Source organism: Aulostomus chinensis, chromosome 10, assembly GCF_037954235.1.
Source record: "Aulostomus chinensis isolate RoL2024-O1b breed Wild chromosome 10, RoL_Achi_v1.0, whole genome shotgun sequence".
NCBI lineage: Eukaryota > Metazoa > Chordata > Actinopteri > Syngnathiformes > Aulostomidae > Aulostomus > Aulostomus chinensis.
The window spans coordinates 2162654-2189884 of record NC_141329.1 but is presented as its reverse complement, the minus strand read 5'-3'; the positions used below and the strand labels follow the sequence as shown (position 1 = coordinate 2189884).

General features: G+C 44.4%; 1 protein-coding gene across 1 annotated transcript; it reads left to right on the top strand.

The window, feature by feature from the left end:
- Positions 1 to 712: 712 nt before the first annotated feature.
- On the top strand, positions 713 to 26956 carry sacs (sacsin molecular chaperone). The gene is made up of 11 exons (XM_086215489.1): positions 713 to 842; positions 2720 to 2790; positions 2986 to 3100; positions 4657 to 4807; positions 7575 to 7665; positions 7739 to 7824; positions 8126 to 8237; positions 8505 to 8651; positions 9049 to 10537; positions 10868 to 10959; positions 13650 to 26956. The coding sequence occupies exons 3-11, from the start codon at positions 3078 to 3080 to the stop codon at positions 25193 to 25195; spliced, it is 13737 nt and encodes a 4578-aa protein (XP_086071615.1). The 5' UTR covers positions 713 to 842; positions 2720 to 2790; positions 2986 to 3077; the 3' UTR covers positions 25196 to 26956.
- The last annotated feature ends 275 nt before the right edge of the window (positions 26957 to 27231 follow it).

Here is a 27231-nt window from a genome sequence, read left to right as displayed (position 1 = left end):
CGCAGGTAGTCGCCATCTACCGGCCACAAGGCGACACTGCAGTGGAAACGTCAGCATGCAGCAGGAGGTTCAAGCTTTGGGTTTTGTCGCCCTCTACTGGGAGAAAAGAGTCGTGATTTGTTTGTGATGCAGAAATCACGGTGGTAAACACGCGTTTCCTGGGCTTTTTAAAGTATTGAGATTTAAATCGTTTGCAGACACCAGAACAACAATAACAACAAGAATATGAATAATATTAACGTGGCTACAGACAGATTATATTCTTAATTGTTCTGCAGGGTTCAATGAGGAAACACGTTTCTGAAAACTACTCCCACCTCTCTGGCACGTGTCGACACTGTTCTTGTTTATTTTATTTTCTATTTTTTGAGTTTACGGTGAGACTTTTTACAGATCCGTAACCTTCGTCTCCATTCTGTTCCGCCTCAGCATCATCATCACCGTCATCATCATCATCATCATCATCATCATCATCTGTCCGTCCCGACCGCGTTCATGATCATCACGTGTTTCACCTTAATGACTTCAAACAACAACCACTGAGGATCCGCGTCCCGGGGAGGCTGGTGTCCGCGCGTCCTCCCCTCCTGCGGTGCAGAGATGCTGCCATGATGTGAGTCTCTCTCTCTCTCTCTCTCTCTCTCTCTCTCTCTCTCTCTCTCTCTCTCTCTCTCTCTCTCTTTCTCTCTCTCTCTCTTTAATGCGGCAGTCACAAGTAGACAGCCGGGCCGACAGGGCAAAGGGAGATGTGTCTTATATCTAAGACATTTTAAGGATTGCATTTTTCCTGACCAAATCGAGATCGATTCAGAGGAAAACTATTCAAGAACCGCGATATTTCGGTAAGTTTGTCATTTTTGATTGTTTGCTTTAAACAAATAAGGATGCAGAGTCTCTTGCAGAAGATTGAGTTTATTTATTCAATTTATTTTTTTGGGAGGGGGGGACTTAGCACAAATATGGATGCATCGTCATGCTCTCAGGTGCTGGGAGTCATTGACTCTGAGGCGATGATGTCACCTGCTGGGTTTGTCACCGCACTGAAATAAACAGACATTAAATGGCAGCTTGTTTTTAGATACAAACGCCTTGTGGGTGGACAGGCAACCTTCTGAGTCGGTGGATCAGCGACATGTCTTTCGCTCTTCAATCAGATCAGTTGAGCCTGTAAAGGCCTCAGAAGGTGGCCGAGCCGCCGGCGGAGGACGTGCCCTCCACCTCACCACCGGTTTAGGTTGGGAAAGTTGATGCATGTGGAACCGCAGTGGGCTGGAATCGCGTCCGCGTCGTGACTACATTTCCCAGAATTCAGCACTAGACGCGGCGCAGGTTAGTTGAGGCAGCGCAGCTGCAGTCCTTGTGGAGTAGAATATTCATTCATGAGGGCAGGCAGTCCAGTTGGAATGTTGCCTGTCGCAGGGTACCGATGAGAGACATGAGTGAAGCACGCTTGAAGACAAACAAACAACCAACATGAATTTAACCACCTTAGAATTTCCGTGTTTGCATAATGAGTTTCATGAAGTTCAGAATGGTGCCACTCCACATTTACTGTGCACTGAACCCCTTGATTCATCTTCTCTATCGTTTACAGGTCAATTTGGTTGATGGTTTCCCTTAAAGAACAGAGAGAGAAAGAGAGGGAGGGAGTCTGAAACAATCTTGTTAATCAAAGTAGGAAAGAACTCATAAATTTCGTTCTAAAGTGTGTTGAACCGTAAGGGACTAAGAACCAAACACGGCGTGCTGGCACCAACGAGTGGGAGTGAATGTTGCGGGTCAGGAACATCAAAACCGAAGAAACGAAGGCGTCCCAGGCCTGACGCGCGCCTCCAACCTGCATTCTTCCTAATGACCAGCAGGGGGAGATGCCACTGGTTGCAACAGTAAAGATCTGCTAGTATCAAAGTCTGAGACAGACAGAACTCACGTGACTAATTACGTCTGTAATCATGTTGCTAATTACTTTACACTCAATAGTTACAACTTTTTCCTCAAAACTTGTGGCGCACCCGTGACACCGTCCTCTACGTCCAGGACCCCCCCCCCCCCCATCTTTGTTTATACTCCATCTTTGGCAAATCCTGGTTTCTAAGGGGAGTCAACAGACCTCATGTCTCAAGGGTCTGGTTCCGTCCGCACGTGCCATGCCCATTCAAGGCTTGGGGTTCTCCAGCCCCTCTCGACCGTTATCGTTTGCGCAGGAAACTCACTTCCGGATCTCAGGGCTCGTCGGACAATGCCACTGATCTTGTAGTACATGAAGTCTGTAACATGCAGTATTCAGTGCATACATTTGGAATAGTAATATTAGATGGCGGACAACCTTATAAGTGAGACAATGAATTTGCCTTTTGTAATGTACTGCGCATGTGCGAGGGCAAGACATCGTCTGCTTACAAAAGTTAGGTTTTTGTTTTTTTTTAGAAACCTACAGGCTAAAAACGTATGAAAATATACATTTTAAAGACAATATACGTCCAGGCAGGTACGCCGTTACGGCTTAATGGTTCAGGAACACAACCGAGACCTTGGAGAGGTGCCTAATGGGATTTAGTGCAACCCGGAAGTGAAATGGAGGGAATCCTCTCGCTCCATCTCCGCAGTTGCTCTCCTACCCGTAGTGTAATTCATTATTATTAGAACATTGCCTTTGAAGGAGTCACTGTTGTTGGAGGGAAATAATCAGGTCACCTGCTATTGTTGTTATTGTTTCCAGGAAAACCGCCGGTCCTGAAATGTGTCAGCGTTTTCAGGGCACCGTCGCCGGCGCGCATTGGACGGAGACAAGTGAGTGAAGGTAGCGGGATAACGCTCCTAAAGAGGTTAAACCAGCACCCGGCACCGGCGCTGCAAGCCTATTAGCTCAGTCACATTGACTTATTCTGGCTTTTTGTGTGGCTTATACATTTGTAAACGAGGCCTGTTGTGCACACGGGCCACACGGAGCAGGTAGGTGTTAAAATAACAGTTTCTTGTTTTTAGCGACAGCCGTGATCCTGGCGGAGTATTCATGCGCTCAGTGCAGAAGATAGTCCGATGAACGTGTGTGTGCTGGGACACATAACTGCTGCGACATGGCCAACTGCCCCCACCCGTGGTAAGTCTGATCTGCAGTGTTAAATATGCCGGTTTAATGGATGTTGCTGAGCCCCCCTGTGGTTGCTGTGATGGGGCTGAAGGAGTAAAGCAGCACATAAACCGGAGCACCGGTGTATCCCACCCTCTCTGCTGCACCCTCAGTCATGATCCATATGCTCCTATTGGTCTAGTGTAGTTTATTATGGGATGGGGGGCTTTCAGCCACCCTGCACCGGCTGCCACACCCACCCCAGCTACATTGAAGGCACCTCCCAGCTCAGCTGCAGGAGTGTTTTTGCTTTATTGCTTATAAAATGGTGACAGGTTAACATCTGCCTGGGTCTTGTGGATGTCAAGAACCCAGTTGGTTCCCCAAAATAGCAGCAAAGCCAGATTCTAGATGGTGTTTGTGGCCAATCCAAGTGGAGGAAGCGGCGTTGAACAGCATCAAAACAACTGGGATGGTCAGTTTGGATGCACCATATTGGATTTATTCATGATATCTGATATTTTACAGTTGATTTTTGTCAACTTTGTCCATATAGAAGTGAGATTATGTCATATTGACATTTTCTCCACACTGAAAACACATGTAAACATTGGGAGTTTGAAAAAGTAACTTTTATTTTTGTTGGAAAAGCCCACAAATCAGTGAGTAACATCTGTGAAAATCTAGCGTGCAACATCAAAATGGTTGGACGGTCCCAAAATGCAGTTATTTCAAACACCAACGGTGACAGTTCTCATTATCAACCCATGTTTTTGTACCAAATCAAAGATTCTTACTGTCCCAGTTCATCTGCTGGTTTGCTTCCTGTGTGAACGTGATGGGCAGTCGACCCGCTGATGGGAGAATCTCCTCAGGAAGAAATCAGTGGACTTTCATGAGAAGAAACACATGTTAATGCTCCAGAATCCAAATCTGGAGCTCAGTGCAGCTGTAAAAATGCCAGTAATGGAACTGGTGAGGAGTTCATGCTCATGTTTCTCTCTCAGCTACAATCAATAATGACCTGGAGCGTCTTTTAGACCAGAGATCAAATCTGATCCGGGGTTTAGTCAATGCGTGCACTTTTAAGCTTGTATAAGGTTTCGTTGTGGTGTGGCACACCAGTTAAGGTCAGAATCTGACCTGAGACTTAATCTGACTTTATTTTACTGAACTAGCTTCTAAATGCGTCCTGAGGGATCGAATCACCTGTGAGGCACTTGGTCGTTTACTCTCGCGTCTCTTCAGCACCTCCACCTGAAAAATCGTGTTCAGATTTCATCGCTAATTACGTCACTTCCTCTACATGTCAGTCAAGGACCAGATTTGCTACCAAGCGCGGGCTGGTGGGAAAACTACAGGATGTTTCAAAGATGAGTGTACGTGTAAACAACCACCACATCCTGACCTGATGGTGGGCTTTCCTCTTGTGCTTCTTTTCAGGGACGTATCGTCGGTTTAATAGTTAAAAATATTTACACTACAGAATTTGTCAGTGAATATTAGGACAGTGTAAAAAAAGTGTATATGTAAAGTGTAAAAAGTGGTGTGTGTGCGTGTGTGTGTGTGTGTGTGTGTGTTCTTAGGTTGCCACGGGTGACAGTTCGTCATGAGTACTTCGGCCTGAGGTCTTACCAGGTTTGTCCTTCCACATCCGTCGGAGATGTGAAGCGGTTTCTCTACGAAGACACAAACCTGCCCGTCAGAGAGCAGCGGCTCATTCGCAATGGAAGAGTGGTACGTACTTGCATCATTGACCTGCGCCGAAACGTTCCTTTGGCGTATCATGGTTACAGCAGGCGTTGCCGAGCTACATTTATCATGTCAGCCCTAATTATATCAGCGTGCAGGACGTAGATTGCGTTGTTGCATTTTTCTTGCAGTCTCATTTTTGCTCACCCTGAAGACGAAGCCCTGAACGGAGGGTGTGGCCACAGGAGTCATCAGGATCCTGCTGAGCTGTTACTATAAATGACCACCGCTATTGTTTCTCTCCCATTTTAATTTGTCCATTTCATATTTCGTCTCAGTTTACTCAGTATTGGAGAGGTTCGGGCTCTATTTCTGCGAGGGCGGATAATTTTCATGACCTCGTGCTGCAGCCACAGGAGGAAAGCTGCCAAACTCCCGTGAAGCTCTAACAGCACCTTCATTGTCAGGGATGCTGTGTGGAGGTTCTGCCTGCAGCTTTAATCAGAACTTACTGTGAACGGGTCGCTCGTAGCCAATCAGACGGCTGTGATTCTACTGTTGAAGATCCTATTTGTTCATCTCATTTTCCCACCCACACATGCGTGAAGGAATAGATGGACGAACTTCTGGGTTGGCCTACAAAAATAAATCATGCCTGCAGCACTCTATTAGATTAGTTCAGACTAATGGGCTTGAATGTAGTTTCAGGCTGGAAGACTGCAGCACTGCGCCGTCAGCAACACGACTTTACTGTTTACATCTTTGCAGTGAGGTCAAAGAATTGGTGAGGTTTAATCTTTTATGTAGAACTTGGAAGGAACCCGCTAACTGCTGTCAGAATGCAGACAAGTGACAAACATCTCATGATGTCCTCTTATTTTTGTCAGTTAAGAGTCTTGACAGTTAGGTAATGCTATTTAGATTAGCAGAAGGCTAACATGACATCAGGTACAGGGTGAAGACAAGTCATGTTTCAACCCCGCAGCAACATGAATGAACAACAGAGTGAGTGTGTGTGGGCCTGGAGAAAGTGCACCGTTCCTCTCTCACCACGAGTGCAGCCGAGTGTGGTCAGCTGGTCTCTCCTGCCTGATAATGTAATTCCTTATGTATTTTTAACAAAGCATTACAGCAGATTATTTAAAGGTTAGAGGGCACCCCCACCCCCCACCCCCCTCCTGGAGTGCAGGGTCTGGAACGACTGAGCCTGTCACACCCCCATGTCAGCAGCCCTCAAGGCCACTTCTCAAATACCTCCCTCTTTCCCAGTGGGGTGTTCCGGGTTTGACGGCCCTTGAGAAGCTTAAGATCGCCAATTATCTTTCATGAGTAATATTTTGAATTAAAGGTGTTTGTCAGAGACATGAGCATCGGGCGTCCTGGTTGGCGGCTCCCTCTGTGTTTGTGTCCTAACATGCCTGGAGCTGACCTTGTGTCTCGGGGCTCAGTTGACTGAAAGCACCAGGTGGCGGTCGGTGCTTGGCAGCACCCCTGAACTCATGCAGAAATTAGCTGTAAGCCACACCTTCTACAAACTAACACCCTACACCCCAAGGTCGTTAGCCCACACATGCTTTTTACTTCAAGGCCAGTTGTGATTCCTCGTCAGGCTCTGAGGGTTGTGAAGTGACATGCTTGCAAAAAAATACAACAATAAAGCATTTCCATGGCAACCCCAGATGAATGTCTAGACTCACCATGCATTGGTGCTCTGGAGGCCCGGTGCCAAGTGTTCTTTTCGGCAGAGGGGCAGTTTGTTCTCTAAGAGACGCTAATAGAAAAGTTTAGCTTCTCCACAAAAGCATTCTTCATTGTAAAAGCATCAAATGAAGTTAAACATTCAACTCAGCTGCTAAATGAGACAGAATCACGTGAAACAATCAAATTAGTGCCCTCATCTTTGTTAGAGCAGCAAAATGTACAATTGTGAAATATGACTTACTTTTTGGGGAAAGTCACTTCGTTGCCTTCCTCCCCAAGCCAGCAAAGATGGATAATCTCCTCTTCAGACTGGCTGACCGCTAGTTAGCTTAGCACAGTGACCGGGAGTAGACATTTGTCAAACGTAATCAAATACAACCCCTCACCAAAACTGTCTTACCTGCATTAGAATTAAGATTGTGTGTAACGTTTTCTAAGAAACCATTTAGACGGTTTAGATTATCATCCTGACTGGCTGCAGTCAAGTGGCGCAGAAGCTCTTTTAGAACTTTGGCTCACAAAATGAAACCTTTGTAGACGACTAGAAGAGCAACTGCTGCCTGTTGCTACGAATCATGAGAGAGGACGAGGAGGGTCGCTGCTGGACGCCAGCATGCTGAACCTGATCTGTTAGAACCAGAGGACACAGAAAAGCAACATCAGGATTTCAAAGCTGAGCAGACGAGACAGAGCCATGCTACATAGCCCATCCACTTCCTGCCAAGGTGCTAAGCTAACTAGCGTAAATGAGAGTAACGACTTGTGCTTCTGCCTGAGTTGTAATAATGGTTAGTGGGCTGTGCAGCGGCCATGATGAGGATGATGACTGAGGCTTTTTTGCAGCGCTCAGTTTGCCAGGCAGCTTGATGTAGCGCGTGGACTGCCGAGCGCAGTGTCACCTTGAAGCGTCGGTTCTGAAAGATGAACTGGGGAAAAAACATCTAAATCCACGCCTATGTTTTTGTTGCTATTTTTTTTTTAATTAATAGCCAATAGTTTAACTGTTTTAATCTCATTTTCACTTGATGATTCTCCATTAATTTCACCTGTATCACTGCTCAGATGCTCAGTTTGTCCTCCATGAGCCAAAGCACTGTCTGTCTCTTCCCAGCTGGACGACAGCATGCAGGTGGGGGCCTTGGTGCCCACAGGAAGCCCAGAGGTATCCGTCTCACTGGAAGGAAGAGGCCTGAAAGGAGGAGGTGGGCTAAAACCATCGCACCTGTGCTACTGTTCCACTCCTGCAGTAAAGTTGAACCAGTTTGTGTGTTGCAGGGAGGTTTGGACAGACGACACCACCTCTAGTTGAGTTCCTGAAGGACATTCTAAGAAGGTACCCTGAAGGTGGACAGATTCTGAAAGTGAGTGTCACACTACTTTATTGTTCAGTCCTGTTGCAGGCACGACATGCACGCGTGTAGATTTAAGGCCAGTGAACACGACGGACGTGCAGCAAGATGAGTCAAAACTAGCAACTACCTTCAGTATGTAGCAACTTTGCACAAGTTGATGCTGCTGCAACTTTCCATCAACTCTTTCTGCAGCTGTTTCATCTTTGGTCTAAAGTAGCCTTTTGAATACCAGCATCCATCGCCTCTCAGTTCACAGCCATGAATTTTACACCATTCTAAGTATTTGTCCTCGCTGTGCTTTCATGTGAAGGAGCTGATTCAGAATGCTGAGGATGCTGGAGCCAGAGAAGTCAAGTTCATGTACGATGAGACAGAGTATGGCGTGGAGTCACTGTGGTCACCTGACATGGCTCAGCATCAAGGTTAGTGCTTAGCATGGCCCAGTGATCAGCGTGGAGGCTATCCTTTAATTGCAGGGCATGTCTTCAAGCTCTTGAGTTGGCGTTTGCCCTGCTTAAGTACTGTTGAGCAGCTGGACCGTGGCTGATCCTTCGCTCCTACCTCGCTGTGGGATGGGGGGGAGATGAAATCCTGATATTGTTGCAAGAGTTATGAAAGCAATGAATAAGAGGTCCTACTGTACGTTTTATGTGCTGTTTATTGTGACCTGGTGGTAACTTGTGTTGCAGGTTCGGCCTTGTACGTCTACAATGATGCTGTGTTCACTGTGGAGGACTGGAATGGGATTCAGGAGATTGCGAGGAGCAGGAAGAGGGACGATCCCCTGAAGGTTGGACGATTTGGGATCGGTTTCAACTCTGTCTATCATATATCAGGTGCTGGCCTCAAATTGAACTCATAATTCTGCTACCCAAGTCTTACTATCAGCCTGCTCCCACGTGTGGAACCATTATCCCGATACTAAGAATATTTATTCCAAATGTTTCTGTATATCTGAGTGTGCTGACACAGTGCAAGTGTGGCAAAATTCCCAAGTATTCTGATATGAACTCCACCTCCAAGCAGAATGAAATAAGACACTATTTGATTTATATAAAAACAATTAATCAAATCAATATTTAAAACCTCCAAAAAAGAGCAACAGCAGCAATGCAACCCTTGTTCAATGAGACATGAAATGTGCATTTCTAACAATAGTCATGTGTTTATATATTTGTATACTCCTTGGTTTCATGTACTTTTTTTGGTTGTTGTTGCTCTGAATCTGTTCAGATGTTCCAAGTATCTTCAGTGGAGACCAGATTGCCATGCTGGACCCTCATCAGACCCTGTTCGGACTGCACGAGTCAGGACAATGTTGGAACTTAAAGACCGACGTTAAGGAGATCGCAGAGTTGGCTGACCAGTTTGCTCCCTATATTGGAATTTTTGGGAGCTCTGAGAAAACCATGAAGGACGGCAGCTTTCCTGGAACGTTGTTCCGCTTCCCACTGCGCGTGAAACCCTCCCAGCTCAGCAGCAACATTTACAACAAAGAAAAGGTTTTGGAACTCTTTGAGTCTTTCAAAGCAGATGCAGACACGGTGCTCCTCTTTCTCAAGAGTGTTCAGAGAATCTCTCTGCACGTTCGTGAGTCCGATGGCACCGAGCGGATGCTGTTTCAGGTCACAGCAACAGAGAACACGGATGATAAGCTAGAGAGACCTAACTCGCTGAAGACTCTGGGTCAGGCCATCGACAGCTACAGCAACAGCGTTCCCAGCTCCTCTGTCACATGCGCCACCTACCAGGTCAACATAGAGACCCAGGATGAGACGACTAAAGAGTGTCAGAGGATGGCGTGGCTGGTGTGTAATGGCGTCGGGGGCAGAGGGCTGTGTCCGGAGTTGGACTCTCTGGCAGATGACTTAAAGTTCATGCCCACCATTGGCATCGCGCTGCCTTTGGCGCTGATCAACAGAGAAGACAAAGGGGCCACATCTGGTTTTACAGGGCGAGCTTTTTGCTTCCTTCCTCTTCCGCCGGGGGAGGAGAGTGAGACGGGGCTTCCGGTGCATGTCAGTGGCTTCTTTGGCCTAACCGACAACCGTAGGAGTATCAAGTGGCGGGACGTGGACCAGTGGAGGGATCCAGCAGCCCTGTGGAATGAGTTGCTCATCATCACAGTCATCCCGAGGGCTTACTTTACTCTCATCACTGAAGCTATCAGAAGGGTGCAGACAAAAAAGGACCAAGACTTTCCAATGTCCTCTCAAGGGACCTATGCGGCCTGGCCAGACCCAAAGCAGGTCAAGTCTCGCTGGAAGCCCATCCTGCAGCCTCTGTTTCATGATGTGCTACAGCAGCCAGTCATCTATTCCCTCAGTGAGAGCTGGGTCAGGGTGGACCAAGCTGTGCTCTCAGAGCTTGACACTGACGATGATATTTCCGAGACTGTCATTAACTACCTCCAAAGTTCAGGAGTGCAGGTGGCAAAGGTGCCTGAAGCCGTGGACTCGGTCTTGGCTGCCTACTCGAGCCCCGAGTCCTCTGAGGTGAGGAAGGTGACTGCACATTTGCTGCGGCAGGTGATCAGGAAGCACAAACACAAAGGTCCATCACAGGAGAAGCTGCTGCTGCTGGAGTTCGTGCTCAGTGACAGTAACTACAGTGACCTGATCGGACTGGAGCTCCTGCCCCTGCAAGACGGGACGTTTACCACATTTTCCTCTTCTGTCACAGATAAGGATGCGATTTACATTGCATCTGAGGAGTATCCCAGGTAAAGATGTTGTAGTAAATACAACTGTGTATTTCTAGTGCCAATGAGTTTTGTCTAAATCACCTCGGTTCCAGAAATGTTAAGGGAATGACGTGTCTGCCGGATTAGTTAATGCTTTTGCTGCTGACTTTGAAAAGTGATCAAGTATTTATAATCAATTAAAAATGAAACACAAATTGAATAACTGGAAACTTTGTCCTTTTCACATACGTCAGACAGGTTTCTGCTCTTCTCTCTTCTTTTATTTTAATTGCCAGGCGTTGTATTATAGAAAAAACTCATTCGATTTCATTGTTCATAACTTTAATGACTTCTCATCCTTGTCCTTAGGTTGCTCTACCCAGGACTTGAGTGTCGGTTCATATTGGAAAGCATTAAACCCTCAGTAATGGACAGATTGAAGAACGCTGCCAAAAGCAGAGGTAATTTTTAAAACACTGATCAGGCAACTTTTAAATTGTGCACTAATCTGCATCGGACCATTCGCTGTCTTAAATTAAAAAAAGCAATCATTGCAGTAAAGTTGGGAGTCCAAGTAAAGCGCTAGCATATTATTGGTCTGTGTGAAGAAGCTGGAGCAAGTCGAGTTAGTTGGTGACTCTAAGTTGAATGTGATTGTGAACATTTATGTATCAGACCCTTGATTGTCTGGTGACGATGACGATTGTTGTCGATAATGATTGATCAATCAATTACCAAATAAAGCCCTGTGTGTAGATTGTAGAACGTGACCGAACCGTCTATAAAACTGGAGCTTTTGAGTCCTCCAGTGTGGAGGTGAAGATGTGGGCTGTGTGAAGGCCCAACTCTTCAGCGCTGTGTCATTTGATTCTCCTCCAGTGCCAGGGAGCCATTAAATCTGTCAAACTGCTGGTAGAAAATTTATATGTGGGCGAGGGATGGAAAGGGGAAGAGAGAGTTAGCATGCTGAATCATGGAAAAGTTGTTTCTGCCTGACATTCCACTCGATCCATGAGATCAAACCCTGAGTGCACTCAACCGTAATTATGACAAGAAGGCCTTGAGCCAGAAACTCAGAGAATATTGTGTTTCAGCGATAATGGAGAACTACTGCTCCTAACCTTTGCCAATGGGAAGCCGGTGTCATATTGCAAACCAACTGAAATGGGATGGGGGGCTTGATTCATCATTCATTATTATGCTCCCCATTGAGGTTGGTGGGTTCAGCAGTGTCCCGTTTTTGCATCCAACATTTTGACTCATTGAACAGGAAGATTAAAGTCAAGTACATGAACAATGGTTCATCTATCGCTGTCAGTGAGAGAGCTCTAGAACTGGCATGCCCAAATTAGGAGTGCTGGTACCACCATAATCCATCGCTTGTGCTTTTTCCTTCGCTCCTACTTTGACAAGTCAAAAAACATGACAAGACTTAATGTTGTTTGCTGAAGCAGCTGACAGGACTCCTTGATTCATAACAGAAGCACCATTTATGAAATTAGAACTGTTTGTTCAAGTGTATGCTGAGAGTTTATTAGGCCCGCGCGCGTGTGTGTAGCACCTTTTAAAGGTTTTTTTTAAACATTTCTATACAGATAGGAGAAAAAAAATCTAATATTTTTCGCTTGAATTACAGCGCAGCAGTATCTTTGGGGGTGCTCAGGTATGTTTCCCAGAGCGTGTCAGAGTTTGAAGCTTTTACTCACCAAACTAACACATGCCTGAAAATAAGCATTGCTCGAACTGCAATGAGAAACAAACAAGAGCCCAGAAGTTTAATTAATGCCATGGTGTCCACTGTGGTGCGCTCTTCATCTGGCACTCAGCAGTTACAAGAGGAGAGTAGAGTAGACTTTATTGTCACCAAGGGATCGAGCCCAGGGCGAAATTCCAATACACACTCAATTGTCTGGTACAGCTCTCACAAACAGTCACAATTTTTACAGATTGAAAGTAATAATGGTACACTTCAGAATTAACGACAGCACATATACATTTGTTGTGTGTGTACGCTAAACTTGAACAGTCCGTTGTCCCAATGGAGGCAAGTGAGAGTGAGGCATCGCAGCATGGGCCGCGCCGCCAAGCCTGGGTGGGGCAGGCTGCAGCCAAGGTCGGCGCTGCCACCCCAAGGGAGGTGGAGAGGGCAGAGGCGGGAGTGCGACTGCTCTCTCCGAGTCCCAACCCAAGGCGTCGTTTTTGTTTTTTGGGCTGAACAGCAGGATCACCCCGAAAAACATGAGGGTCGCTGTCGGTGTGGCAGTCGCGTTTTGGAGTTTTCTATTGGGTCGTGTTTCAAAATGAATCACTGCAAAGTGGTGAACTGCTCAAGCAGTCCACTAAAAAAGGTAATAGAGTCAACTCCAGTCAGTCTATCCACCGCGACACCGTAAACGGCATGTAATACCTGATCCTCATTGTAAGTTGTTCACATTGTCCAACACTGTCCATGTAGTCAGTCCAGCCTGATACTAGGCCATGACCTCACATTGTTAAGGATTGTTTTCTCCTCTGACAACTGGAAAGATTAAAAGTATTTCAATATCTACACAGACACACATACACTTTGTGAACTGAGTGTACGGATAATGACTTGAGCATGTGTTTATGCATGTCTTAACTCCTTAACATGCTGCATTGTTCCTGGAATTTTTAAATGTTGAAAATGAAGATAAAGATGATGATGATGTATAATAATGATATATTATGATACTGATAAGATAATGATAATATGATGTGATTTAGACTTTTTTTCTTCTTTTATCACTAACAAACAATAACATGGAAATATTTTATGCAGTGTTTCTATTTAGGTTTGATGGTTTTGATTCGATTCTTATTGTTCCTTGTTGCCACATGTTCATTGTAGATGTTCAGGAGAAAATCTTGTGCAGACACGATGATCTAACACAAGGGATTGAGGGTTTAGGTGTAATGAAACAAAATTCTGAACAATAATTGTCACCCTCAGGAAACACTTGCGATTCTCTGTCTCACTTGTTTGCACGGGATGCTGCTGCATCACCCACTAACAAAGAACGTAATTGAATTTGATGGAATTGCGCCCAACTGATTTGACATTGTGTGCCACAGTTTTAATTATCGGTGCACTGTGAAATTCATATCTGTTTTTTCTTTGTAATTTGAACAGGAAGACCCTGCACTCAGCTACAACTGTTGAACCCTGAACGTTCCGCTCGACTCATCAAGGACGTCCTGTCAACCGCTTGGACAACTAGAGATTTCACGGTACAGTGGGAACCTGGGAACAGAGAGTTGAAGCATCCTACAATTTCCTGGCTAAAGATGATTTGGAAGCATCTTTACATACATTTTGCTGATGACCTAAGTAACTTTGAAGACATGCCTTTGATCCCATATGTGCCACTTGAGGAAAGCGCGAACAGAGCTCAGCTTCTACGTCTCAAATCTCCATCGCCCATCATTCTGGTGGATGAGAAAGAAGCACCAGTCCCTGAAATCTTTCTTGAAATTATGGAGAAGCTTGGAGCTGTGGTGATGAAAAAGCTGGATTCGTGTTTGACGCACCCTCTGCTGAAGAATTACATCCATCCCTCCTCTCCTGGTATGCTGCTCCAAATTATGGGCAGATTATCAACACAGCGTTTAGCTAGCCAAGTCTTGTCTTTCTCTGTCGAAGAGAAGATTGCATTACGAAACTTTCTCTCTGGATTATCCGATATCACTGAGAGGGAAAGAAACACCCTGCTTGACCTTTCCATATTTGAGAGAGTTGGAACCCTCTGTGAGGGTTCCCCAGCATTTACATCACTAAGAGGAGCCAGAGCTTTACATCACCGAGCGAAATATCCACCCGATGTGAAATTATCCCTACACCTCGTGGGATCTCCTGATGAGGAGTCAATCCGCCTCATCAAGAAGCTAAATATAGAACAGGTGAAAACAACTGAATGCTTGAAGATGATTATTCAGGATATTGAGAGGGGGTTCTACACAACGGATGAGACTACAAAAATCATGCTCTGGGCACTTAAACACCTGGCATTTCTAAAGAATGAAAACTCGGCTGTGATTCGATGGCTTTCCGCTCTTAAATTTATCCAGTTACCTTGTGGAAAGGTAGTAGGGGCCTCAGAACTTTTTGATCCAGACCTTGAGATTTTACAGAATTTGTTCTACATGGAGGAGAAAACCAGGTTTCCTACAAGTACATTCACATCATCCCCTGATATCCTTCATTCACTTCGACAACTGGGACTAAGAAATGAAGTACAGCTAAATGAAAAAGTTGTTCTCCAAGTGGCAAAGACAATAGAGGAGTTACAAAACAGCAAAGACCCTGAGTGGGAATTCGTAATCAAGAAGGCAAAAACACTTCTGCAAATCCTCAACAGACAAACCAAGCTGGTAAAATCAACAGATACTCAGGCGTCTTTGCTAAAACTGAAATGGGTGCCTGTCAGCAAAGAAAGACCTCCAACCTACCCCAAATCTCTAGCTTGGGTTGGAGATAATCTCAATATATGCTCTCTGTCTGAGATGTGTGACATATCCCATGCAGTGCTTGTGGGATCCTCAGTGGCTCTCGTTGAACACACATCTGCGGGTATGAAGAAGGCACTCAAACTATCTGTAGAGCCACAGGTGGATCAAGTGTTACAGCACCTGAAAGCAGTGAACGACTGGCATAAATCTCAAGCCTTCACCACAGAAGACTGGTATCAGTTCCAGCAGATTCTGTTTGAGATTTACGGCTTCATGCAAGCTCATCTTGAGGATGCAAGAGAAGCAATGAAATCACTGCCTTTTGATTGGGTGTGGACAGGGAAAACATTCTCATCACCCGGCCAAACGGTCTTGAAACCCCTCCCTGATCTGGACTTACAGCCTTACCTGTACTCTCTTCCGAAGACAATCAGAAAGTTTCACAAGCTTTTCAAGTTTTGTGGGTCAGTTGAAGAGGTTGTCCCTTGCCATGTGTTTGAGGTCATAAGCACCATCCAAGAAAGATGTGAAGGCGAGCTTACAAAGGCTGAAAGCAAACACAACATCTTGCTTTTGATCAACATCTTGAGATGGCTTTACAACAACCAGATAGTTGTGGAAACTAATGTGCACGTGCCTATTCTTTGCTACAAGGATCCAAGCAAATTAGCAATGAAGCCCATTCATGAATGTACTTACTGTGACATTAAAGTGGAAGATTTACATGACTTACTTGAAGATGCATCAGAGCCCATTATATTGGTCCATGATGACATCCCTATGAAAACTGCAGAGTGGCTACGAGTGCCATGTTTGAGCACCAGGCTGATAAACCCAGAGAACCTCGGCTTTGAACAATCGGGCCAACGTGAACCACTCACAGTCAGAATAAAGAATATCCTGGAGGAATATCCGTCCGTGGCAGACATCTTTAAAGAGCTTCTCCAGAATGCTGATGACGCAAGTGCAACTGAGTGTAGCTTCCTTATTGACATGAGAAAAAACATTGACATTCGAGAAAACCTCCTCGACCCTGGCATGATAGTGTGTCACGGGCCCTCCTTGTGGTCCTTCAATAACTCGGTATTCACGGACACAGACTTCCTAAACATCACAAGGTTGGGTGGCTCTGTCAAGAGATGCGAAGCAGACAAAGTTGGCAAGTTTGGTTTGGGTTTCAACTCTGTTTATCACATTACAGATATCCCCATCATAATGAGCCGAGAGTTCATGATCATGTTTGATCCAAATATCAATCACATCAGCAAGCACATCAGAGACAAGTCCAACCCAGGGATCAAAATCAACTGGAGCAAACAACAGAAACGACTGAGAAAATTCCCCAACCAGTTCAAACCTTTCATTAACGTCTTTGGTTGCCAGCTTCCTCTCGCTCAGGATTCACCATACAAATACAACGGAACACTGTTCCGACTCCCGTTCAGAACAGAGCACGAAGCCTCATCAAGCGAAATCAGTAGCTTGTACTACAATACCACAGACATCTACTCCCTTGTCGATGAGTTCAGTATATGTGGCCATCGGTTCATTTTGTTTACCCAGCATGTTGGAAGTATGGTCTTAAAATACCTGAAATTTGAAGAACCAAATCCAGCTGGAGCTCAAGATGTTGTCACCATTAACAAAAGTGTGTGGTCATCCAAAGCCTCGTACGGACCACTGAGTATCCTTAAATCTGCAGCCAAGGTCATGAAGAAGGTTGCAAGCTCCAATAAAGTACCTGCTGATGTTCCCAAATCTGGCTGCATCATTCGTGTTGTGGTGGAGGAGTTTCATAACGTGTTCAAGCGTATTGTTGACCTTCACTCCCCTCTGTTCAGAGGCTCAGAGGAAGATCCTAATCAGTACTTTGAGATGGCTGCAAAAGGTGTTCAGACAAGAAGACTAACTGATGAAATGCCCCAAAAGGCAGTTGAGGTCACTAACTGGCTCATTTGCTCATGCATGGATGTAACTGAGGCACTCAAATTTTCCCTCAATGATAGCGGGAAGAGGCTTGGACTCGTGCCTTGCGGAGGAGTGGCTGTTCTACTCTCAGAGGAGGAGAATCGGAAATGGACCGTAAAGTCAAGCACCACCCCAATTGGAGAGGTGTTTTGTTACTTGCCTCTCAGGATCAAAACAGGCCTACCAGTCCACATTAACGGCTGCTTTGCTGTGACGTCTAACCGCAAAGAGATATGGAAGACTGACACCAAAGGACAGTGGAATTCTGTGTTCATGAGACATGTCATTGTGCAGGCCTATTTAGCTGCACTCACGATGCTACGGGTGATGGCGGAGAACGGAGAACTGCTTGACTACAGATATTACGCAGCATGGCCTGATCCAAGTCAAGTGCATGATGACTTCACAATGGTCAGCCAGGGGGTCTATCAGGAGATAGCCAAAGGAGGTGATAGTGAGCAGACAAAGTTTTTTTCAGATGGGAAAACTTGGGTGTCAATCAAATATGTCAGATTTCTCGATGATGCCTTACTGTGTAGGCCTGACATTGGTCCTGCCTCTTTCAAGATTTTCTTGAAGTACCTCAAGAAGAGTGGCTCGCAAAACCTCTGTGCCGTTGAGCTTCCTGACTGGGTGAAGGAGGGATTTGATGACGCTGGATGTAAAACAAAGTTGATGGAAAACACTCTAACAGAGAGACAGTTCTTTTCAGATGTCTTTTTCCCTCACATCCAGGAAATTGACAAAGACCTTCGAGATCCCTTGATGCATTATGTCTTAAATGAGAAACTGGAAGATTTTGCAACGATTCTCAGGGTAACCCCTTGTATCCCATGCTCAGGCCCCAGTAAGGAACTGGTTTTACCTTCTAGACTCATTCACCCTGAAGGAAGGGTTGCCAAACTCTATAACTCAGAAGATGGGAGATTTCCTGAAGGGTCTACTAAAGACTACCTGAACCCTGTGTGCTTAGTGAAGCTTGTGCAGCTCGGCATGGTGAAGGACGATCTGTCATGGAAAGATCTGGTTGAACGTGCTGAATCTGTTGCTGATCTTAATGAAAATGACCATGCTGCTGCATGCTTTCGCAGCAGCATACTACTCAGCCTCATCGATGAGAAGCTAAAAATGAGAGACCCAGGAGCACCTGAGCTCATGGAAAAGCTACAGGGCATCAAGTTCCTTCCTTTTCTAACAAGACCTGCTGGGTTTTCACTACCATGGCATGGAAACAACTTTTCCCCAACAACAATGTTCTGCGCAAGAGAGCTCTTTACGACTGAACATCAAGACACAGTATGTTTGGTGAAAACAGTCCTAAATGAGAATTCCCCATCTTTCAAAGGTTGTGGCGCAATGTCATTGGCTGTGAAAGACTGTCTTGGTCTCATAAAGAAGCCCTCAGTTGAACTTGTTATCAATCAACTCAAGAAACTGTCTCAGTCGTTTGATGGTGTAACCCTCTATCAAGAAAATATAACTAATGCCTGTTACAAGTACCTACATGAGGAGATGCTTCAGGATGAGAATGCAAAATGCCAAATATCTGAGGAACTGAAAGCATTTAACTCCATTCTGGTGGAGAACACCTATGTCAATCCTTCCAAAGTTGCATTCCACCTTAATTTTGATGCAGCACCACACATTTATCAGCTCCCTAACAAATACCGCAACAGCTGCCGTGAACTCTTTGAAAGTGCTGGGGTACAGCCCAGCTTCACAGTTGAGGACTTCTCTGCAGTTCTCGAGTATGTGAAACAAGAATGTGGGCGAAGGGTTCTCACCGAGGAGAACTTCCAGCTAAGCCGCAGAATTATCAGTGAAGGAATATGGAGCCTGATACGAGACAAAAATCAAGAATATTGCCAAGCAAATTATGGTGGCATTCTTCTACCAGACTCCCATCTTACATTGCAGCCATCAAAGTCATTATGCTACAATGATTGCCCTTGGATCAAAGTCAGAGATAGTTCCGTGAAATACTGCCATGGGGATATTCCAAGAGAGGTTGCGGTGAAACTCGGAGCAATCCCGAAACGTCACAAAGCCTTGGAAAGGTATGCTTCAAATGTCTGCTTCACACGGCTTGGAAGTGAGTTTGGCCAGAAAGAAAAACTCACAAGTAGAATTAAAAGCATTCTGAATGCTTATCCATCTGAAAAGGAGATGCTAAAAGAACTGCTTCAAAATGCAGATGACGCCAAAGCGACTGAAATTTACTTTGTCTTTGACCCCAGAACACATCCCACTGAGAGAATTTTTGATGATAAATGGGTTCCAATGCAAGGCCCTGCACTCTGTGTTTACAATAATCAGCCTTTCACAGAGGATGATATCAGAGGAATACAAAACCTTGGAAGAGGCACAAAAGAGGCAAATCCAGGCAAAACTGGTCAGTATGGGATCGGATTCAACTCTGTCTATCACATTACTGACTGCCCCTCCTTCATTTCCAACAACGACATTTTGTGCATCTTTGATCCACATGCCCAGTATGCACCTGGAGCAACATCTGTAAGTCCTGGAAGGATGTTTAGAGATTTAGACTCTGACTTTAGGTCTCAGTTTTCAGACGTTCTAAATCTTTACATGGGGGCCCATTTTAAGCTAGAACGTAGCACAATGTTCAGATTCCCCATCCGCTCCATAGAGATGGCAAAGACATCAGAAATCAGCTCTGTCCCTGCATCAGACAGAATGGTGCAAAACCTTCTGGATAAGCTAAAAACTGATGGTGCAGAGCTTCTAATGTTCCTGAACCACATGGAGAAAATATCAGTATGTGAAATCAACAAAGCAACAGGAGATCTAAAAGTGCTCTATTCGGTAACAGCAAAAATAACAGATGGTGATCGCTTGAAGCGCAAACAGTTTCATGCCTCAGTCATTGACAGTGTTACCAAAAAGAAGCAGCTCACTGCTATCCCTGTCCAACAGATCACTTACACAATGGACATAGAGGACACTGATGGCAATATGACCACATGGATGATCTGCAACCGATCTGGCTTCCCAAATATCGAACTTGTCTCCAAAAGTGTGATCTCAGCTCACAAAAATGAAGACATAACTCTATTTCCACGTGGTGGGGTGGCGGCATGTCTAAGCCATAACTACAAAAAACCCCACAGAGCCTTCTGCTTTCTGCCTCTGTCACTGGAGACTGGCCTACCGTTTCATGTCAATGGGCATTTTGCCCTTGACTCGGCCAGAAGAAACCTTTGGAGAGATGACAATGGGGTTGGGGTTCGGAGTGACTGGAACAATAATTTGATGACATCACTGATCGCACCTGCCTGTGTGGAACTGTTGCTTCAGATCAAGCGCCAATGCTTCCCAGGTCCTGATCCCACCATGAGTGTTCTCCAAGGAACACCCCTTCATGTTGTCAAAGATACCATGAGAAAATTTTTGTTTTTCTTCCCGGTAAACAAACTTGATGTACAGCCAGACTGGTACTGCCTGGTCAAAGCAGTTTACACCTGTATCCATGCTGACCTTAAACGCCTGCTGCCTGTCATCAGAGCCCCTCAGATTGACAACTCTGACATGCATTCTGTCATTTATATTTCATGGGTGAACACATCTGCTGCCAAAGGAAGAGCCTTTTTTGATAATCTGCTACAAGATGAACTTCAGCACCTGAAAAACACAGAGTACAATATCACATCAAGAAAGTCTGTGGCTGAAAATGTTTACAGGCTCAAAACCTTACTTCTGGATGTAGGTTTCAACCTGGTTCACACCTGTGATGAGACGGCAAATCTCTATCTGTGCTTGGAAGATGCAGGGATACCTGTGAGTTATGTCACACCAGAAGATGTCCGCAACTTTCTCCACACATTCTCATCACCAGACACTTCTTGTCATGTTGGAAAACTACCTTGCCGTCTTCCACAGTCAAACTACAAGGTTATCCATAACTTAAAGCTTTTAGTCGACTACTGCTTTAAAGATATTGAGGTGGACAAAGTCACAATTGAGGGCTTGCCTCTGCTCCTAACAATGGACAATATGCTTCAGGTGTTTGACTCCAAGAGACCAAAGTTTCTTACAACACATCACGAGCTGATCTCATCAAGGAAGGAAATGTTCATGAACACATTGTACATCAGGTACAGCAACATCCTGTCGCAGGCAGGATTGGCAAAAATCTTTGACATCAGCAGCTTTGGTGACCTACTGGGGTCAGTTCTTCCAAGAGAGTATCGAACCAGGATCCCTGTGAGGTGGAGAGACACTTTTGCAAGTGAATCTTGGCTAAAAAGTGTGTGGAACTTCATCAGTGAGAATATTGCTGTTAAGGAGGATCAAATGGAAATCAAACCCAGTTTCGACACAGTGCTTGACATCCTTAAAGACTGGGCGTTACTACCTGGAATCAAATTCATGGCAAGAGAGAAGCTTATCCTTCCTGAGCATGATGTACTTATACCCCTGAGTTTAATGGGCATTGCCATATTCCCACAGGGTCAGAACGACAAAGTCTTTCACACCCTAATGAAAGCAGGGTGTTTTCAACTTGCCGTGAGCAAAATCTGTGTCAAAGAGAATCCGATCATGCCTTTCCTTTCACAACATACTGCAAACATTGAAAACCCATCAAGTGTTCTTAAAGCTCTTGAGTACATGATTCAAACTTCTGCTTTCAAAGCAGCAAACCTGACTGACAAGGACTTTGAGGCTCTATTGTTGTATTTCAGCTGCAACCTTGCTAGCCTTACACAACAGAACATCCAGAGCTTAAAACTCCTCCCATGTTTTAAATCAGTGAGTGGCAGATACATCAGCATTGCAACTTTTGGGTCAACCTATGTCCTTGCAAAAATCATTCCTACAGCCGACATAGACAAATGGGCTCACACAGCCTCCTTTGCTTTTCTTGCTGACAATCCACAGCTGAAAGAACTGTACACTTTTCTCAGCTGCACACCAATTAATGACTTGGAAATCTATCTTCACCACCTCTTGCCAAAGTTTGAAAGTCTCACCTATGATGCCAAAGCTCAGCACATTGTGTATTTGAAAGATAGACTTTTGTCAATGGAAGAACCATGTGAGATGAAGGATCAGCTGTTTGAGAAATTGGAGGGACTGACATTCATCTACGACTACTCTAACAGGCTCAGGCCTGCCAAGTTTTTCTATGATGAAACAGTGAAGGTGTTCGAAGTTATGCTACCTGCAAAGTCATTCATACCAAGTGAGTTTTTCAAGAAAGTTGAACACGTTTCAAAACCCAAGAATGGGACATTGTCACTCACCTCATGGATAACCTTTCTGCGAAACATTGGTCTGAAGCATGAAGTGTCACAACAGCAAATTCTTCAATTTGCAAAAGAGGTCAGCATCAAATCCCAAACAGAGAACTGGACCAAAGAAAAAGTGCAAAATGTCGTTGATGTTCTCTTGAATCATATTTTCAATGAGAGGACTGACTTGTTTCAGGGCACCTTTCTGAAAGAGCTCTCAATGATACCATTCCTGTGTCCTGAGAGAGCCCCCAAAGAACTGATCAAGCTTCATCCACAGTACCAGGAGATGAGTGGCACACTTCCTCTGATTCGTTTCAATGGGTCTCAGGTAAATCCAAAATTCAAAACGGATATCATTCATTTGCTCTGGACATCTTGCCCAATACTCCCAGAAAAGGCCACACCTTCGTGCATTAAGGACCAGGAGGAGAGCACTCTAACCGGACAGGAACAACTCGACCAAGTGCTGAATATGCTAGGAGTCAACTTGGACGCTCCACTGGAGAAAGTTATAGGCAACTGCAAGAATGTCTGCAACATATCCAGTCCAGATGACGAAATGGTAAAAACAAGGAACAAAGTTTTGAGGTCAACCTATGAGTTCCTAAATGCAGACAAAAGAGATTTTCGCTACCAGCTTCGGGGAGTGGCCTTCGTCATGGTTGAGGATGGTTGGAAATTGTTGAAACCCGAAGAAGTTGTGATCAATTTGGACAATGAATCTGACTTTAAACCCTACTTGTATAAATTGCCACTGGAACTTGGTACCTTCCATCAACTGTTTAAGCTTCTGGGTACAGAAGATGTTGTGTCAACAAAACAATATGTTGAAGTGCTGTGCAGAATTTACAGAAGTTCAGAAGGGAAGCAGCTTGACCCAAATGAAATGCGAACTGTGAAAAGGGCCGTTTCAGGATTGTTCAAGTCTCTTCACAACGATCCAGTAGAAACTCGCAAAGATCTCGACAGTCTCCGAGATTTAACATTTTATCTGCCAAGTCATGACGGTAGATTAGCAAAATCCAGCACCTTGGTGTACGATGATGCCCCACACTACAAGAGCAGAATCCAGGGTAATGTTGGTGTTCAGATGCTTGTGGACATGAGCCAGTGCTATCTGGGCAAAGATCATGCTTTTCATACAAAGCTGATCATGCTACTTCCACAGAAACTAAGGCCAAGACTACTGAGTAGCATTCTTGAGGAGCAACTTGATGAAGATTCTCCAAAAATGTGCCAGTTCGGAGCTCTGTGCTCACTTCAAGGTCGCCTCCAGCTCTTGCTGTCATCCGAACAGTTCATCACAGGATTGATCAGAATAATGAAACATGAGAATGACAATGCATACATTGTGAACGAGGAAAAAGCCATACGTCTCTGCAAAGCACTTTGTGAAGGTCTGAAAGTATCTTGTTTTGAGAAACTGCAGACAACATTAAGGGTGAAAGGATGTAGTCCAATCCCGCACAGCCGCAGTGAAACTCTCGCCTTCCTCAAGCGGTATGGCACAGCCGTGATTCACCTCTACATCCAGCATTCAGACAGCAAAGACATCAATTTTCTTTTAGCCCTGGCTATGACACTGAAGTCTGCGACAGACAATTTGATTTCTGACACGTCGTATCTAATAGCCATGTTGGGCTGCAATGACATCTACAGAATCACAGAGAAACTGGATAATCTCGGAGTAAAATATGACTCGACAGAACCTTCAAAACTGGAACTACCCCTCCCTGGAACCCCTATTCCTGCTGAGATACATCACACACTCCTCATGGACCCAATGAATGTATTTTATCCAGGAGAATATGTGGGTTACCTCGTGGACGCTGAAGGTGGAGACATATATGGGCTCTATCAGCCCACATATACATATGCCATCATTGTTCAAGAAGTAGAAAAGGAAGAAGAAGAAAATGCAACTTTCCTAGGAAAATGCTTCCAGATTGACATTGGTTACAGTGAGTACAAAATAGTCAGTTCTCTTGACTTGTACAAATTCTCCAGACAAGATGAAAGTACCCACGTCCGGGAAGCCAGTGCCCCATCAACTCCTACAAGTCCAGACATTCGCAGCTCAGGTCCACGAATGGTCCCTCCTCTTTTTACTGGCAAGGAAAACCAGAGGCCACCCACGCAGAAACAATCTCCAAAAAAGATCAAGCTTCAAGCATTGCCTGAGATCTTGAAAGAAGTGACCTTAGTAGTTGAGCAAGCTTGGAAACTTCCTGAAACGGAGAGAAAGAAGATTATGCGTAGATTGTATCTTAAATGGCATCCAGACAAAAATGCAGAGAATCTGGAAATCGCCACCGAAGTCTTTAAGCACTTACAGAACGAGATCAACCGCATGGAAAAACAGTCCTTAGCTGATCAGCAAAATACAGATAGAGCTTCTAGGAGATCCTTCTCTACATCATCGTCTCGCTTCCAGTCAGAGAAGTTCTCATTTCAAAGGTTCTATTCATCATGGAACCAAGAAGCAACGAGTCACAAGTCCGAGAGACAACAGTTCAGGGAACATTATCCAAGCTATGCAGGTTCATCACACTCTCATCGCTTCTTTGTGCCCCCGACTTTCAAAACTGTTGGAAACCCCGTAGAAGCACGCAGGTGGCTGAGGCAAGCCAGAGCCAACTACTCTGCCGCTCGGAATGATCTTCACAAAAACGCCAATGAGTGGGTTTGTTTCAAATGCTACCTAGCCACAAAACTTGCACTGATAGCTGCCGACTACTCAGTCAGAGGAAAGTCGGATAAAGATGTGAAGCCAACGGCCCTGGCGCAAAAAGTGGAGGAGTACAGTTCTCACTTAACAGGACTGGCCAATGATGTTCAGATCTTGGAGGGATATGGTGTGGACAGTCTGAGAACCCGCTATCCTGATCTCCTACCGTTCCCACAGATTCCCAATGACAGATTCACATCTGAGGTGGCCATGAGAGTAATGGAATGTACCGCACGGATTATCATAAAACTTGAAACATTTGTCCAGCAAAAAATATAATACTGTTGTTCAAGATGACAATGAAACTAGAGCAAGGGTTTTCAAAGTCTGGGACGGTGGGCCTCTGCTCAGACAGAGCCTGGAGGAAGGTGTTCCCTTTTCAGTTTATTTTTTTATTTTTTTTTTATTTTCTTTGAATCATTGCAATGTTGATTAATCCTAGAGATCCCTCAACAAATTGAGGCAAGCTATTCATGACTTCAGGGCTGTATTTGAGTCAATATGATATAAAATTAGAGTCTGTTTAAAAGACTCTCTTGTAATATCTACTAGTTACTGAAGTCGTAAAATTCAACAAAACTCTGGCGTCTGTCTGAACAGACGATTGAACTAAATCACATACGTTTCGGCCGTTCTACAGTACGTGATATCTTTTGGTTACGTAATTTAAGAACCAATGAACATCCTCCCTCTCTGAGACCCACCTCCTGTTTTAGAAACTTTTGAACTAGCTATGCATTCACCCTCGGCAGCAGCGAGGACACACGTGGCTGTGTGAAATATGAGACGTGGTCTAGCTGGCAGCTTATGGTACATATGCAGTTTCTACCTGTGATGACGGTGCCGTGGCCCATGACCAGTGAATAATTGTATGGCTCTCATAACCTATTAGCCTGCCTCAGTATAGATAATATCGCTGTAACATGTAAAAACCTACATCTGCATATGCTGTACAGAGAAATGCCTCAGCAATACCTTTTGTTTACCAAAGTCCCCCATACTTAGGTTTTAAAATATGCTGCTTTTTTAACTTTATCTTTTATAGAAAAAAAATATATATATATACAAATATATATATTTTCTTGCTAAAAAAAAAAATTGAGTGTACTTAAATTATGTACTTATGATGAAAAAAAGGCAGGTCGTCTGTAAAATACTGCAATTAATATCGTGCAAGGTGTCCTGCTTGCAAGATCTCAACAATTCAAGGAAATTACAATCATGTTTGTAATGTTTCTTTTTTTTGTATTTTTTATGGTTGATTTCATATCATTTCTGTAAAAGTTGTACATTTTATGTAACATAGTCAGTCACTTGTTTATGGAAAAGCACTTTTTTGAAACTCCTCTTGTACCCCAGAGCGCGTGTCACCCCAGCAACTGTGAAATTTTTTTTTAAATTATTATTGTTCTTTAATTTTGTTTCTTTTTGTTGTGTTTATTGGGGGTATTTTTTGTTGTAGCTGATGTGCGTCTGTTGTACTCTACACAGCAACATTTGGTGACTCGCGTGCATCCCGACCTGCTGATACAAACCAAGTGTGAGAGAGAGAGTCCACTTTGATCAGCAGAGAAGAAAGGCCACTTACCTGTGGCTCAGCTTTTACTCTAACAATCTATTTTTTTTTATAGTGGTGGCGTGTTACCCATTAGGGGATAGTCATTAGGAATATGGAGCCATATATATATGCTGTTATTTGGGCCCATAACATGCTAACTTCTGCAGGCATGTAACTTCTATGTTCATAGATTTTTTTTTTTTTTTTTTTTTTTTTGGGACAATTTTCTGGCTGAATGAACAGAGAACCACTTTGTTTGACCTTCTATCGGAGGGGTCAAACACACACTGACCACATATTGTAAGTGTCATTTGAACCATAATTTAAAATGTGCTTCTTGTTATCTGTTGTCTTATTACACCTCCAACTTGCGATGACTCGGCCGAGCGTCTCCTTGAATAGACCTCATGTATCATACACGTCAACTGTGCCATAGGACGGCCTATTAAATTCCCCTCAAATATCTGGTGGTGTTTTTTTCTGTGTCCAGGCTCCTTCTTTTCACTGCTAACCACACATGCTAGAAGTCTTGCATATTTTTATCATTTGTGGTCTGTATTTTCTTTTACTGGTGCAGTTTTTCCACTAGAGAGCATCAGAGAGCCGACAAGGTTGACCAGGAAATGGAAGGAAGTGCATTCCTCTTTCATGGCTGCAGCTGAACGTTTAAAGCAAGATTTGAAAATGCTGCGAAACAAAAAATTGGCTCGCTAAGAAAACAGAAGCCCGGACTTAAACAATCATTTAAGGATCCATA